At 32.9% G+C, this 17,597-nt stretch overlaps 1 protein-coding gene across 2 annotated transcripts in view; it reads right to left on the reverse strand.

Moving 5' to 3' along the window:
• The window catches only part of LOC101965792 (von Willebrand factor A domain-containing protein 8), a 391,795-nt gene that overhangs the window by 231,329 nt on the left and 142,869 nt on the right, over positions 1 to 17,597 (reverse strand). For both annotated transcript variants that reach the window (XM_078015856.1, XM_078015855.1), the window contains exons 17-19: positions 13,857 to 13,972; positions 3,896 to 4,002; positions 629 to 735 (exon numbers count right to left, since the gene is read on the reverse strand). In XM_078015856.1, the coding sequence (XP_077871982.1) occupies positions 629 to 735; positions 3,896 to 4,002; positions 13,857 to 13,972 (330 nt within the window). The remainder of the gene's footprint in view (positions 1 to 628; positions 736 to 3,895; positions 4,003 to 13,856; positions 13,973 to 17,597) is intronic.

Here is a 17,597-nt window from a genome sequence, read left to right on the forward strand (position 1 = left end):
TTCACTAAGAAGAAAAAAAAGAGAATGAGAAGTTCTGTTTGTTTTTAATTTAATAATGGGTTTACTTTATCAACCTGAAGTACAGCCATACAATATTTGTTTATGTGTGCATATGAAATTTATAACCCTAATGATAACAGCAACTCCTCCAATTTTCAAGTACCTTTGGAAGGGGGAGCATGGGAGGAATAGATGAATTCTAGATAGGGCAGAGGGGTAGGAGGGAAAGGCAGGGGGCAGGGGATTAGCAAGGATGGTGAAATGTGTGATAGACATCATTATCCAAAGTACATGTATGAAGACACGAATTGGTGTCAACATACTTTATATACAACCAGAGAGAAACATTGTGCTGTAGAAGTGTAATAAGAATTATAATGCATTCTGCTATCATTTATTTTTTTAAAAAATCAATTAAAAAAAAAGAAAAGAAAATCTCACCAGAGGAGGAAAAAAAAGAATTTTAAAGTTTTTAATACTTTAATAAAAGATGTTTCAACACGTCATACTGCATCATCTGCATTTAACTTAGAAAATTACATACATAATTAAACATAAGTATTATTTCTCAGAGCTAACTACCACAATAAGTGGTTATTTATGTAAGTAAATAAAGTGATGCTCTTACCTGAATGTTGTCATAGAAAAGAACATCAGGCACTTTCATTTTCTCATGGGTATTATATATTGGTGCACTAATAGTACCAATCCTCAGTGATCCAGATACCACTTCACCTGAATGTTTTACATAAGACAGAGAATTAGTCATAACTACATCCTACAAATAATATCCAAAGATGATAAGTCCATCCAACATAAAATGTAGGAAAGCTTCTGTAACACCTTGAGCTCTTCAGGGATTTTAATTTAACATCTAAAGAAATAAGCTTGAAGATGGTAATTAAACACTACAGTACTATATACAGCTTATAATGTTCTAAAATGTGATAATTTAAAAGCAATAAATTTAGCAAATAGTATATAGATAAAATTGAGAAATAAAAAAAAACAACCCAGAACATAGCCAAGCCATATTCATAAATTTATCTGGTCAGGATTATAATATACACATAAGCCAAGTACACATTCAAAAGCTTTCAAGTACCCCGAATATCATCTTTAGGAAGAACCTAATGAAAAACTCCACAAGAAAATCCCTGAAAGGTCTAGTAAAAAATACAGATGAACCAAACCCTTGGACCTCTTGAACTATTATTTTCAGGAATAGTTCAGAAGATCTATATTTTCAAATAAATATTCAGGTGATTCTGATAGAATAGTATCAGAAATATTCTTATTTGAAGTAGGAACTGGGAACCTTTGCCATACAGTTATTCAGTAATAACTTTTATTGTATTGTTCTCTTTTTGCTTTAAAGAGATCTTTAAATACAGGAATTTAATAATATTAAATTTCTTGAAGTCAGGAACCTATCTTATATATTCCCTGTAGTAATCAGATATTCAAGCTCACTGACATTTTCCAATAATAACAATAACATTCATACTAATAGTGTTATAATATTAATGATCACAATAATAAAAGCTGTCATTTATTAAGGACCTTTTCATGTGCCAGATCACAAACTATGAGATTTATATTTTTCCTTATATAATTTCAAGTAACTTAACAATGAGACAAGAATTATGAGGAAACCAAGAACATAATTTAAATAATTTATTTAAAATCACTTAGCTAGTAAAAGTGGAGCTTAAAATAAAACTTAAACTAATCTGATATTCTTTCTATCAAATCAAGTATTTTTAATCTTTTGACTCCTAATAATATTCCATCCTAGGAAAATAATCCAGCAAGCAGATACACAATTACAGTGCCTTAAGTAATCCACCTATCTTTTGTTTTCCTACTTCAAATAAGAATATTTCAAATTGTTTATCTTTTAAAATGCTATTTTCAATATGTTAAGGCATATTTTAAGACAATATGGGGGAAAGCACTTGCTTCTGTAGAGTACTCTGAACAATTTTAAACTAAAAATAATTACACTGTCACATGTTTAAGTACCACTGGGTACTACACATTTGCCAGAGCATAGCAGATCTTTACCATTTTCCTTTTTCAAAAGTTCTATAGGGAAGGAAAGCCAGGAGCCATCACACTAAGTATTTAGTATTTATTTACTACCACCAGACCTTGAAATAGACCCAATATAAAACTATAAAGGGACAGAGCCAGAATATGGCAGTGAATCAACTCTGATACTTGTATGCTGAGATGACACTTGTAATTTCAGGTTCAAACAGCATCTGATAGCACCTACAATTTAGTTTGTGGAACATGTCCATTAGCTTTAGGACAATTGAATTTACACAACCAATGTTGACAAGCAAAAAGGGGATATGAACTCAGAGAATGATGCTGCTAGTACATTTCTGGGAGAAAGCTGGCTAGCTATCTTGTAAGTAATTTTACAAGATGACATTATTTTGGTAAATTTATCAAGTTCCTCAAAATCTAGTAGGCTCAAACTTAATTTTATAATCAGAACTGAGAGTAAATCTAACTTTCAGGAGAATATTAAACACATTCTGACTAAGAAAATAAAATTGCAAAATATTATATCACAATGGAAACTGCAACTTTCATATCAACTATAATACATTGTTTGCCATAAAAGCTTATTATTTGGAGTGGGACCTGCATGGAAAGCCATGTTCTCAAGAAGGTTGTTTGGTAAGCATGGACTCTAACAAGGAAAGTAAATTAATGAATTCTCTATAGGACAGATGATTTTAAAAATGAATGGTATTAGTCAATTTGAAAAGTCTCAACACTTATGTCCCTTATATTCTACAAGAGGGTCACTGCTAAGAAGGGCCTGTCTGAAATGACAGTCTTTCTTTGGATATATCAATGGATTCAATCAAATAACACTCTGAATCTTCAAGGCCCAGAGTTATTCTGTCTCTTTTGAGTTGACTCTGAATTTCTATTCAGATCTATCAGTATATTAAATTTATAATCTGACTCCAAAAACGTCATCTAATTTTCTTAATACCAAATTCTTGGTTCAGGGTAACCTCCATTATTAAAAAAAAAAAAAAAGTCTACTACAAAGAGAATCACAGTAGTCTATTTTAGAAAATGGTCATACATTAAATGTTTTGATAAAACAGTTAATTACAGGGGCTGGGGTTGTGGTTCAACAGTAGAGTGCTCATTTAGCACGGATGAGGACCTGGGTTGGATCCTCAGCACCACATAAAAATAAATAAATAAAATCAAGGTACTGTGTCCAACTACAACGAAAAAATTAAAAATGAATTTTAAAAAACAGGCAATTACATTTAAAAATGGGTAAACTTTCGCTGTGCTCTAACTGAAGAATAGGAAACTTTCATGAATAATTATCCTCAAAATTCAAATTTATACTTATGGCTACTCAGAAAAAAAAAGCAGCACAAACAACAGGTGGAAATGGAAGGAGTACGAAGGCATAAGATGTTATTCTGAATATTAGTTTAGTCTGAATCAAGCTAAAAAAGTTGCCCAAACATGTCCCATAGTGGTCTTCAATATTTAAATGTTGTGCAAATAAAGCAGAATTTTAGATAATATCATGAAACATATTTGGAAAAAAATATATTGTCAAAATTATACAAGTTAATTACAAAATGGATTCTCAGAGCCTTTAATTATGTTAGTATCAACTGTGACTCTTGAAGGCCAGGGAGAACCATCAAGAATGTACTGCAATGCAGTAAATATTCTAAGGTTTAACTTATAAATAGCATTCACATTTCTAAAAAACAGATTCTTCAACTCAGTACATAAACAAAATGCATTAAAAACATTTATATTGAAATTAAAATAATAGCATCAAATGTTTGATAATTATTTTTTCACTTAAAACAAAAACAAATTAAATACTTACATTTGTAATCCTCCAGGTCTGGTTCCAGATTATCATTGGAAGTTATTTCTATTGCAGCATCTGCCAGATTTTTCTCTAAAGCTGACCTAGCAAGGCTTGGTAAGAACCTGGCAGAGAATGGGGGAATGGGATGATAAAGTCAAAGTTTTCTGTGATTCTCAAATATCTTTTTTGGAGGGTACTAAGAATTGAACTCAGGGACACTCGACCACTGAGCCACATCTCCAGCCCTATTTTGTATTTTATTTAGAGACAGGGTCTCACTGAGTTGCTTAGTGTCTTGCCATTGCTGAGGCTGGCTTTGAACTCTCAATCCTCCTGTCTCAGCCTCCTGAGCCTCTGGGATTACAGGCATGCGCCACTGCATTAGGCTTCTCAAATATCTTTAAATGCACACGGGTGCACATGTACAAACACACACAACTTTAGTATTTACTACCTATTATGGGAAATTGGTCTGGATCTATGAGATTCGAAGCATACAAAATTTTTAGAATATATAAGTATAAAGTATATACTTTATAAAGTAAAGGATGTTTGCGGGATCTCCTTTAATAACTAAATAAAGCTCATTTGTACTTAGCCATACTCACTTATGAACAACATATTACAGAATAAAAATTGAAATAATTTGCTTTTTAAGTGGATTTAATATACTTCATAAATATTGTTTGTTATTGGTTTATCAAATTTTATTAAATAGATATTATAGCAATACTTTGGACTGCTCTAAGTTTACAGTCACAAATTCAAATCAATGGAGGTGAATTAGTCTTAACAAATTACTGAATGAATAATTATCAATCTTGGATCTTCCTTACATTAAAAAATATATACCTCCAGGGATAGGAATTCAACTTAGTAGCAAAGCACCGCCTAGCATGCATGAAGTCCTGGGTGTGATCCCTATTACTGCAGCATAAATAAATAAATACAAAAGTGTATCTCCATATATATTTTATAACTGTGTTGTCAATTTGGTGAGTGACAGGGGCATTCTTCAATTATAAACATATTGTGAGCAATTATAAACATATCATGTGCTGGGAACATGAAACATAGATTCCCACCCACACAATAAAGTTATACTAGTTTGATCCCAAGTGAGCCCACAGAAATAATCTTTAATCCATGATTATCTGTACCATACTTTTATAAAATAACCACTAGGAAATACAGTGTTTCAAATAAATACACTAAGAACATACCACTTATAATTTAGATCTTACACAGCTCTAAAACTTTGATAATGGTTCCAACATGTTTGAGAATAATTTTAATAATGGAGTGGTATGTGCCAGAGGCAACAGGTGTCCATAAAGGGATTGCTATGGAATAATCCCTATCCTTATAGCATTCCACTCCTAGATCTGACACTAGTTCTTAGCTACTGTTTCATTTTGGTCCTAGGCAATGCAAGGGAATTCATAGACCTCTGTGCCAATAGTTCATCAGTTCAGCATCAAGTCAGACTTATCTGTTACAATGCTGACCTTTTATCATAACTCTTAGATCATTTGCCTTTTTCAAAACCATGTGCTCATTTTAACTCCCAGACCCAATAACTGGCTTTTGTCCTATTTTTTGAGCCCTGGTCCTAGTACCCCATCAATCTTCCTTTCACCATTCTCCCAGACTTAGATGGTAGTAGTGACTGTATCTGTGCACCCTGTGGTTGCATCTCCATTACTTCCTATCAGACTACCTCAATTGGCACTGCCCACTTACAAACTAGACTTGTTTGCTATTTCCAATCATCCCTGACATCACCGTGGTCTGTCAACACATCCTCAAATTGACCATGAATTGGAACCTTTCTAGATTGCCTGGAAAGCCAGTGGAGTCTAGCAAATATGGGAGGAGGGGTATAAATAAGAGTGAGGAAAAAAACAGAGGCTCAGTGTATTCAAGCAGTCTTACTTACAAGGTGTAACAAATTAATTTATTTGTTATAAAATTTATAATTTTAGGGGCTAGGGATGTGGCTCAAGCGGTAGCGCGCTCGCCTGGCATGCATGCGGCCCAGGGTTCGATCCTCAGCACCACATATAAACAAAGATGTTGTGACGCTGAAAAACTGAAAAATAAATATTAAAATTCTTTCTCTCTCTCTCTCTCTCTCTCTCTCTCTCTCTCTCTCTCTCTCTCTCTCTCTCTCCTCTTCCTCTCCCCCTCTCTCTAAAAAAAAATTTATAATTTTAATTCTTAAATTTACAAATAGTAATTTAAGATAACATGATTTATCCTACTTACAAATATAGTTTGAAATAGTTAAACAGAAAATTATTAATGCAGGTTTAAATGTTTAAAGATATTTAATTTAGCCAAGTTTTATAAATGGAACCAAACATTTTCTAAAGGCCCTTAAAAATGATTGTTAAGATCTCTTAGTTAGCTGAATGAACAGAAAACCACAGAAGACTTAGAATTTTTAAAATTATAGCCTTAAAAAATTGAATCAGCTTTTAAAGCCAAAAATAAATTCTAAACAGTCTCCTAAAGTAAATATTTAAGAAATAAAATTACAAGAAAATAAGCATAATTGTAATAAATTTAATGTTCAATAAATTTAGGTTAGGTAGTTTATTTACCTTTTTGTCTGTTTAATAAAATACCTTATGAATATAAATTAGGTTAATTTTTGTTTTAAAAATTTCAACAAAATTCTATTCTGTTTTACTGCCTCAAAATGGAATGAAGTCACTGAAGAATACAAAAACCGAAACAAACAAACAAACAAACAAAAAGACCCCCACACTTTATCACCAATAATTTTTTGGTACATTCCTGACATTGTGCTATCCTTGGGAGAAGGTTAGTACAAAGACTTCTAACTGTAGCTTTGCTAAAGTCAACAGATGATGCAAAAAACAAGATAAACTGTCATTTCTATTTCAAAAAGGTCATAAGGTGAGAACAAAATAGAGTTTTATTGTGGTCAGCTGTTAACACCAGAAAAATTAGCTACTTCATGCAGTGAAGTACTTACAAAAACAAAAAGTAAACATTTTTAAACTCTGAAATATTTTAGTAGTTCAGAAAATTGCAGAGATATTACAGAAAATGTTTTTACAAGTATAACATGGTAGCTGTTTTTCATTTCAAATTTCATTTCCCTTATTAGTAATGAGGTTGAATATCTTTTGAGATGTTTATTAGCAATTTGAATTACTCCTTCTTCTCATGAATGCCTATTCATCCTTTGCCCATTTAGGGTTGATTCTTTTTCCTTAATATTTGTAGTCCCTTGAATACCAATATTTTCTTGACTGTAAATCTTGTAAAACATCTTTTCCTAGTTTATTCTAATAGTCTATTTGTCTTCCCTTACACAAATACAAAATAAATATGAAGAATACGGTTTAACAATGCATCTTGATATCTGATAGAGTAAGTATACCCTGCTCAATCTTCGAAATTTCCTACACTGTTTTTGGAATTTGATTCTTACATGTCAACTTTAAGGTCTGTGAAGGTAGTTTCAAAAACAATTCGCACATGGATCAGTGAATCCAGGAGGAAGACCCAACCAAATGGGTGCCTGGGTGGCACCATCCAATAGACTTGGGGCCCAAATGGAACAAAAAGTGGAGAAGAAGGAAGCCTACACACATGTGCAAGTTGGATTCTTGAGCTGGTGCATTTTTTTGCTGCTTCTATCACCTGTGGACATCAGACTCCAGCTTCTTCCTTCTTCCAATGAGGACTCACACCTGTGACTCTTTGGGGACCTTCTAGGACTTTAGCCTTTGACTGGGTGGCATCATTGTTCTTCTTGTTCTGAGGCTCCAGCTTCTTGGACTGAGTAGCTACTGATTCTCTGGCTGTCCAGCCTGGGAAAGCCACTGTGGAACTATCCAACCTCTGATTTTGTAAATTAACCAAATAAATCTCCTTTTATAATTAAAAAAAAAGCTTTTCAAATGCACTATAACCTTGTGGGATTTTCATTAAATTATATCTGTATTTCAGTTCTGGGGGAAACAGTTTTAAACTAATGAATCCTTCCTTTCATGTAGGTATAGCTTCCCTTTTAAGTCCTCTTTTGTAAATTTCAATAAAAATTTGTACTTTTCTCCATAGAAGCATTACATGCTCAATGACTAGATTTATTCATAGGTGCTAGAGTACAGGAATGTTACTGAGTACAGTACATAAATAGCCTCACTAAACTTTATTTGTTCAAATAATTTACATGTATTATCTTTGGATTTTTTTGTGTAGTCAATGATATAATCCTGGGTAAATGCACATACTAAAAATATAGAAAGATGATATTCTTGCTCTGTTTCTAATTCTAAAGAAAACATGCCAAGTGTTTTGCCAAAAGAATCAGCTATAAATTTCTGGTACATATTCTTTATCAGATTAAAGACTTTCCCAACTATTCATGATTTACTAAAAATAAACTTGGTTTACTAAGTGATGTTTGGTTTTGCTTTGGTTTCATTTTGGATTTGGCTATTTGATTTTATGAAATACTTTTTCTTTATCAAAATAGTATCTTTTCTCAATAATATGTTTTAACAGTGAAGTAAGAATAGAATTTTGGACCTTCTTCACATTCTTGAGATAATTCTGAATTTTTCAAAAGTTTTAGAAATGTAACATACATTTTAAATAAATCAAAACCAGGTACATTTTAATAAAAGCGAAGTGAAAAGAGAAAACCTCAGAAATAACATCATCTTTTTGCTATAACTGAACATTTTTGTCCCTTCTAAAATTCACATGTCAATACCCTAATCTCCAACAGTGAATTTGTGCTAACTTCTAGCTGGGAACACCTGTAATCCAAAACTACTTGGGAGGCTCAAGTAGGAATACAGCCTGGCAATACAGTAAGACCCTGTCTCAAAATTAAAAATAAAAACGGCTGGGGATGTGGCTCAGTGGCAGAACACCCATGGATTCAAACTCCTCCCCCACCACCCAGTGCAGGAGGAAAGAAGGAAGGAAGGGAGGAGGAAGGAAGAAATTGGTTAACTTTAAACATTATCTCATGTTTATTTTTTATGCTCATTTTTTTCTTTCATTTCTACCTATGTTGCATTGATATCAGTTTTTCTCCGTTTGTTCATTTTAATCCCATAAGATCTATTTCCATACTTTTTTGTGGTTACCCAAAATTTATGCGTGCATACTTGAATTACCAACTACCAAGTGATTTGATACTTCTATTCTCTTCCTAAAAAATATAACTAAGGGCTGGGGTTGTGGCTTAGCAGTAGTGTGCTCGCCTAGTACATCGCAAGGGTCTGGGTTCAATACTCAGCACCACATAAAAACAAACAAATAAAATAAAGATATTTTTAAAAAAAGAAAATAGAACTAAAATATTCATCTTTTTCCATTTTCTATAGTCTCTTGTTTACTATTGGTTTCACCTTGTTGTTAAAAATTTCCCTATATTATTAATATTCATTTTTATTTCTTTATTTTTCATAATACATTTAAATTTCCCATAAAAATTTCCCTATATTATCAGTATTCATTTTTATTTCTTTACTTTTCATAATACATTTAAATTTCCCATAAAAAATTTCCCTTTATTATTAGTATTCATTTTTATTTCTTTACTTTTCATAATACATTTAAATTTCCCATATATTTACCTATTTTTTCCCTAATATTCTTTTTTAAAATTTGTTCTTTTTAGTTTTACATGATAATAGAAAGTATTTTGACATATCATATGTACATGAAATATAACTTCCCATTTTTGTAGTTGTACATGAAGTGGAGTTACACTGAACGTATATTCATTTGTGAACATAGGAAAGTTATGTCCAATTCAATCTACTGTGTATTTCCATTTTTCAGCCAATACGAATAATATTGCTAGGAACATATATGTACAAGTTTTTGTATGAACATTGTAAAATTTCTCTTGGCTAAAAATCCAGGAACAGAATTGCTAGGTCCCATGGCAACCTCAAGCTTACTTCATTTCTTATACCTGAATTGTGATATTTTCTTCCTTTCAAGTTTAAATAAGAAAAAATTATTATTTTTTATTATATTTTTCCACAATTTCTAACTTGGCAGAGTGAACAGAGAATATTTACTTCAGTTTATCTTGCTTATGTTTTTCAATGGCTTCTACACTCTTTAATTCAACATGTTTTAAAAATATTAGTGTTTTAAAAGAGATTCTTTAAGTTTTCTGTCTCATATAAAAGGAAAAATATGGAATCACTCTGAAATTACTTCTTTTAATGTTCTCAAATATCTATCCAAATAAAACATCTGATGAAAATCAATTCCTTAATTCTTTCTCACCTTTATTAAAAATTTTCTCACATTTTCTATGTAGACTGTATGACTATTAGTAATAAGTTAAATTTTGCCAGTTATCAACATCCTCAGATGCTTTATTTTATTTATTTATTTTTGACAGTACTGGAAATTGAACTCAGAGATTTGTGTACGCTAGGCTCAAAGCTCTACCACTGAGCTATATTCAGCTCTCTCAGATGCTTTAAGATAGTTGATATTAGTTCTCCAAATTTTGATGATTGTTGTTTATTTACTGGATTTACTCTTGTATTTTTCTTAAATAGAGGAAACCGAAAGTTGATTTGATTGCCCACCTATATCTTACAGGTCATAGAATTTTGGAGGTGTGGCTAGTTCATTCTAACATATTCATACTACTGTTTTTCCTTGAGCTTCAAAGTTGTTTACACTGCTTAGTACTCAGTGTCAACTTCTATTATCTCATATTTATAACAAATCCTATCTAAGACAAAATATTGTTTAGGTAATTACACTATCTATATTTTCTTCAGTTTATAACTCAAAAATAGGTGACTGAAGACTTTTTGCAAATTTTCGTTGGAAATCTCATATTCTAGTTAAAGAAAAGGAGTCATTTTTGTTACGTCTCAAAAAATTACTCTAAAGTCACTGGAGAGTCTCAGTTTAGCTGGATACACCACAGGAAAAACAAATTCAAGTTGCAACATTAAGGAGTTTAATTTAACTAAAAGAAAAATTGTCTATTACATTAAAGAGCTACAAAGGACCATTTCATATTATCCTAAGCCATAAATAGATTGATTCTCTTTTAATTCCTCTAATCAAGGAATAATGGACAATATGCATAACTATCATAAAAATCACAGCAATAGAATTTGAAGGATGAAAATATTAGAACATATGAAAAGGGTCTGAAAGAACACTCTGGGCCTACTGGGATTTTTTTTTTTTTAATTTTATGTGTGAACCATGTGCACTGGAGCTATAACAGGTCTGGCACTGTGCGCTGATTGGGCTATAAGTGTTCCTTTCCTCTGTTCTGCCTGTGATCCCACACAGCACCTGAGATGGGTATGATTTGCCAAGATGTCAATCAATCTGCTGACCACAAGACATCACAAAGCAAGACTCCACCTTTAAAATATTATCCCCTGCTTTATATTGGTGTATACAAAGTATATATATTCACACCATTCATGTCTTCATATTCATAATATATATATATATATATATATATTTAGGTTAATGATGCTTATCTCATTCTACCATCTTTTTCTTACACCCCTTACTCCCTCTCTTCTTCTCCCTCTCCTTAGCTCTATCTAGAGTTTGTCTAATCTTCCCATGCTTCCTCTCCCAACCCCATTATGAGTCAGCCTCCTTATATCAGAGAAAACATTTGGCATTTGGTTTGGGGGGATTGGCTAACTTAGCATTCTATTCTCCAAATCCATCCATTTTCCTGCAAATGTCATGATTTTATTCTCTTTTATTACTGAGTAATATTCCATTGTGTATATATACCACATTTTCTTTACCCATTCATCTACTGACAGGCATCTAGGTTGGTTCCACAGTTTAGCTATTGTGAATTGTGCTACTACAAACATTGATGTGGCTGTGTCCCTGAAGTATGCTGTTTTTAAGTCCTTTGGGTATAGATCAAGGAGAGGGATAGCTGGGTTAAATGGTGGTTCCATTCAAAGTTTTCCAAGGAATCTTCATACTGCTTTCCATATTGACTGTAGCATTTTGCAGTCCATTAGCAATGTGTGAATGTGCTTTTTCCCCACATCCTTGCCAACACTTATTGTTCTTTATATTCTTAATAGCTGCCATTCTGACTGGAGTGAGATGAAATCTTAGAGTAGTTTTGAATTGCATTTATCTAATAGCTAGAGATGTTGAACATCCAAATGCTTCTTTCTTTTCCCTTCTATAAGAGTTTTACCAGGGGTAACAATGTGCACACTACATTGCATCTCATAGGCTGTTTGCTTATAAATCCAGCCTGTGAAAATTAGTTTTGAGAGAGAAAGATTTGGCTTAAGAGGGAGAACACGTTATATCTTTCATGTCTTGTCTGGACCCTTGTCGCGAGCCATCCATGGGCTCTATGTGTGAACTATGTGCATTGGAGCTAAAACAGGTCTGGCTCTGTGCGCTGATTGGGCTGTAAGTGTGCCTTTCCTCTGTTCTGCCTGTGATCCCACACAGCACCTGAGATGAGTGTGATTTGCCAAGATGTCAATCAATCTGCTGACCACAAGACATCACAAAGCAAGACTTTACCTTTGAAACATTATCCCCTGCCTTATTTGGTGAAAAACATTCCATTGGATCTCCTTTGTGGGTCATCCACCCATAAAAATAGATTCCTGGTACATGCTCTCTTTTCAGTGCTGCTCAGGGTAGATGCTGACCCTAAGGTTGCAGAGACATCCTTCCCTCGACATGAAATCTACTTCTGTGTTGTGTGATTTCTTGCCATTTTCTTAGTTAATGTTGCACCCGGCTATTTTGAACCCAGCTCATCTTGTCAGTGTGGGCAGCTGTTGAGAGACCCTTATAATGAATTTGAGCCCTTTAATACAGGGATATAAGTGGCATAAATTAACATTTTCATGATGTACCTACTGAGACAGTGAGCACAAACCAATCTGCTTATAGGATGACTCAAACATATTGTAGGTATAAAAAAAGATGCTTCCTGATCATACCTAGTATTGGACTTATTGTGAAAATATATTTGGTAAATAATATAGTATCCAATAAACCATTTTTTAATATTTCAAAAATATTTTATGTGAGTCAACATAAAAAAAGGAAAAAAATTAAACTAGACCTAATATCAACTTAAAAGAATAAGATTTATATTCAAGAAGATATTTTATGTTAACTGGGATTGTTCTTAATCTTTTTTATTGCTCTTTTAAAATGGTTTCATGAAAAGGTGATTCTGTAAGAAAATTCTATAAGTCAATATTTTATAATCATTTCCCATTGGTATGAAAACTATTAGTGTAGACTTAAAACATCTTAGTTTTGTTAAAATTAGAGAAGAGGACAGTACTATCAAGCATGGAAAATCCCAAGGCAAATTTGCAAGGTGATAAGTAAAATGCACAAAAGCCCCAGCTCTGAAGACCTATGAACCAGCATTCAAATCTCAGACCTCTACTACGTGATCTGAGCAAGTAACTCAGTTTTCTCATCTGTAAAATACTTCTTAAAATTGTTTAAAATTTGGGGCTGGGGTTGTGGTTCACTGGTGAAACACTCACCTAGCACGTGCAAGGCCCTGGGTTCGATCCTCAGCACCACATTAAAATAAAGGTATTTTGTTCAACTACTACTAAAAAAACAAATATAAAAAAAATTGTTTAAAATTTTGTATTATTATTATTATTTTATTTTATTTTATTTTTTGGTGCTAGGAATTAAAACCAGGGCTTCATACCTGCTAAGCTTATATTGTACCACTGAGCTACACCCCCAGCCTTGTAATTGTTTTCATGCCCAAATAACATAATATATTATACTAAGTAAATTCTAATGACTGATGACTAGGCTGAAATATTCATATATTTAGACCAATACTTTTTATGAACCTGTGAATGTAGACTATCAATTAAATTTATGTTGTGTTTTAGCAAAGATCCAAAGACTTGAAGTCAGTGTGAAAGAAGAGTATGGTTACCTGGAAAGACAAGCTTTTGTAATAGCATTGTGAAGATTTTCATTAGGATACTGTGACAGCCGACGAGAAATCCGCAACAATTGTCGAGTAGAAAGTGATGCTGCCAAGGACTGTGCCTATCAAAAAGGTAAGGAAAGTCTGTTAAGAGACCTGCTTCAACTTATTAAACAACCTTTAAATGGGTATCACAGCAGAATTCATTACTCCTGAAGGATAAGGCCCAGTTTAAATTAAATATGCACTGTTAATGAATTACAAATAAAAATAAACAAATCAATGTGCATTTTAAATATCTGTAAAGGCAATTTTTTTCAATATAAAAAGTATCAATTCAATTCAAGTTATTTTAATTGTGCTAAGTGCTATATTCATATATTGGGGTGGAGGAGAGTGAATAGGTGAAGGGTATTATACAACAGAGGTCATACCTGTCTTAAACATAATTCCTATGTACAAATGACTATTTGTTTCTCTTTTTTTTTCCCCCTAATTTTTAAGGTATTCTAAAAATTCCTAGAACTTTAAGGAAATCTCTTGTTTCTGAACCAGAGAAAAGGAGTTGTGGAATATTTTAGGGTGCTGACCACAAATGTGTAAATCAGTTTGTTATCTTGTGTGGCAGCTTGATGTTTGAAATCCTTCCCCTCTACTGTCAGAATAATTTCTTTTTCTTTTCTTACTTTCTCAGATTCCACTCACAGAGTTGCTCCTGTTGAACCTAGGACATTGTAAGTGCTCAATAAACATTTGCTGACTTGAACTTGAAATTCTCTTGGCAGATACCATAATATCATGATAAAGTTTATAGGCTTTAAGTTTGATAAGTCAGACTCTTCATTAACTGAACTTCACAAAATTATTTAACCTTTCCAAGCCTCAGTTTCCTCATTTTTGAAATGGCAATGATAATACACTTACCTTTAAGGTTGTTTTGAGAATTACATTAGAAAAAGATTTTGAAGCATTTAGTACAGGTTGGAAAAATATGAGTGCTCAACAGGTGGCAAAGATCATTAAAATAGTTACCCTCTTCACAATGAAAAAAAAATAAGATAGATGAAAGGGATGAGACATTACCATAATTTTAATGAGCCAGATTGTTAATGGCCTAATTCTCAACTCAGATCGGCAATGTTAGGAAAACAGTGATTTCCACTGAAAACCAGAGAAGAATTTTTGAAGCAACTCGACCTTTGGGAAGGCACACCAAAGACAAGAGTGAAATGTAGTAGGTGACAGGAGCACTAACATGGCTCAAAGGGCCTAATAAAGGAGATTCTATAAAATTAACAAAGGTTCAAAATAGATAAGGGGAGAAAGCCAAAGACACATTTCACATTAATTTTCTTGTTCAAAGTTTTCACCTAAGGTCATCTCTGTAAGTCCCAAAGAAGAAAAATTTATTGACTATTTCTTTCCTCACCAACTTCAGCTTCATAAGATATTGATCTACTGTTATCAGTACATATTCTCTATTACACAACATGTTCTAAATTTCAAAGAACTCATTCACAAGCAAACATTTGGTGCATCCTTGTTTTCAATAAATTTGCATTCTAGACATAGAGACAATATTTAAAGATAAGAAACCATAAATTTCAATTCAAAATAGCATGTAATTTAATGCTAAAATAAGTGGAACAGTTGACAACTGCTACAGTGGCTTAAAATGTTCCAGTAGGCAGGAGAACTGCTACAAACAAAGGCATGAAAGCAAATGGAACACAAATTCATGTAAGCTGTGAGGACATCAGCACAGCTCTACTACAGAGCCCTGCTGAAAGGCTTGTTCTCAAATATCAAAGGAACTCTGAAGAGTTTGACCTTATTTCTAAACGAAAGGGAACTTTGTGCAAAGAAGTACCCTGATTTTAGAATAAAATTATCTGGCTTAATTCCTGACTTAAATCAGCAGCCATATGTAAAGTAGTTGAAGGACAGAGAGCCTACAATCAGGAAACAGAAAGTTACTTTGTTAATCTGCCTATGAAAAGATAAAATCCTATAGTCCAATTATGGCAGCAAACATGAAGAGAAAGGATGCAACAAGTATCTCAAAGGACTTTCCAACTGAGAGGAACTAAGGATAAGATTCAGCCAGTATGGCTGAAAGTATCAGAGGCTAGAAATAACTTAGAAATCCCCATCCTTAATATCTAGCACGATGAAATTTTCCTATTTTAATCAAGAAAAAGTTTAAACTCCCAACAGAGGCTTCTGATGACAAGAATCTTATTAAACCCTCAGGTAACTTTCTAGGATATAACATTTTAATCTCATTCTAAGCATAACACAGAGTTCAGACTTCACATTTAATTCTAGTGATCAGTGAGGATTTCTCATGAATTTGAAGAATAACAACTCCTTCAGTTGATGGAACCAAAATGTTCTGCAATAATATGCAGTGTTGAAAAAAATCAGAACTAAGCTATCTGTTGAGCCATTTACGTGTTGAATAGAGAGTCTAGTAATTTCTGTTCTCATATTTTTGATTAAAAATTGAGAGTATACTTTAATTTAAAATTCCTAATGTATTTAACATTCATAATATCAAATTTCTAACTACAGTTTTATCTGTAGAAAATAGGATGAGAATAAGAAGCATTAGTTACCATGATTATGCAATTTAAAAGCATACCAAAAAGGATTTTATATATTAACATGATTATTAGTACCCATCTTAAAAATATAAAAGATCTTATCAGAAATTAATAAAATAACCTTTCTTTCTCCTGTTGAGATCACAAGTCAAGAGAAAAATATAGGGGTGATCAGCTAATAAGTAATTATTTAACAAATTCATTGATTCATTCATTCATCAAAGATTTAAGTGTCTACTATGTGCCAGGTACCAACTAGCCTGGGAAATAAGAATAAAAGAATAAACAAGACCCAGACTCAAAAAGTTCAAGTATTAATTGGGGATATAAAAATAAAGTTTAATACAACGGCAATGTCTCAATATCAGAAGTATACACCAAGTGTCATGAAAGCAGATGAGAGACAGAGGTTACTTCTGCCTAAGGAGGATGAGAGACTTGACAGAATAGAGAATCTGAGGGACAAGTGGATGGGAAAAAAAGCATATTTCAGTCATAATACAGAGCAGAGTAGTGGTAGAGTCAAAAAAAAAAAAAAACAGGAAGAAGCCATGTGTGAACAGAGCTGAGGGGGCGTCAAAAGAGGTTGTAGGAAATGAGACTGGAAAAAAAGGGGTTGTCTTTAATCTGTGGACAAAGAGAATGAATCTCCTAATAGTTTTAAAGAAAGGGAAGAACTCCATAAACGGATTGAGAAAGTTCATTTCAAGGACAATAAAGAAGACTCATTCATTCATTTATGTAACAGATACCTGTTGAATACCTACTGTGTTGCTGACAAAGTTCCAGATTCTGGAAATACCACAGAGAATAAAACAAACAAAAGCCAATGCTGCTGTGGATAAAAATCCAAGTGAGGGAAAGCAGAGAACAAAAAATAAGTGACTAAAACATGTCTATTGTGTCCAAAGGTCATATAAGTCCTCTGAAAAACCTTAAGGTAGGCAGAGAGATAGGAATAAAATAGAGAAGAAATTTAAGAAAGCTTTACTTAAAAAGTAACACCTGAGAGAATATGACATTTAAAAAGTAACACCTGAGAGAATATGACATTTAAAAAGTAACACCTGAGAGAATCTGAAAGGTGTGAAGGAGTAAATGTGCAGCCATCCGGAAAAGAGACACATGGGCAGAGGAAATG

This window comes from Ictidomys tridecemlineatus, chromosome 6 (genome assembly GCF_052094955.1).
Source record: "Ictidomys tridecemlineatus isolate mIctTri1 chromosome 6, mIctTri1.hap1, whole genome shotgun sequence".
Lineage (NCBI taxonomy): Eukaryota > Metazoa > Chordata > Mammalia > Rodentia > Sciuridae > Ictidomys > Ictidomys tridecemlineatus.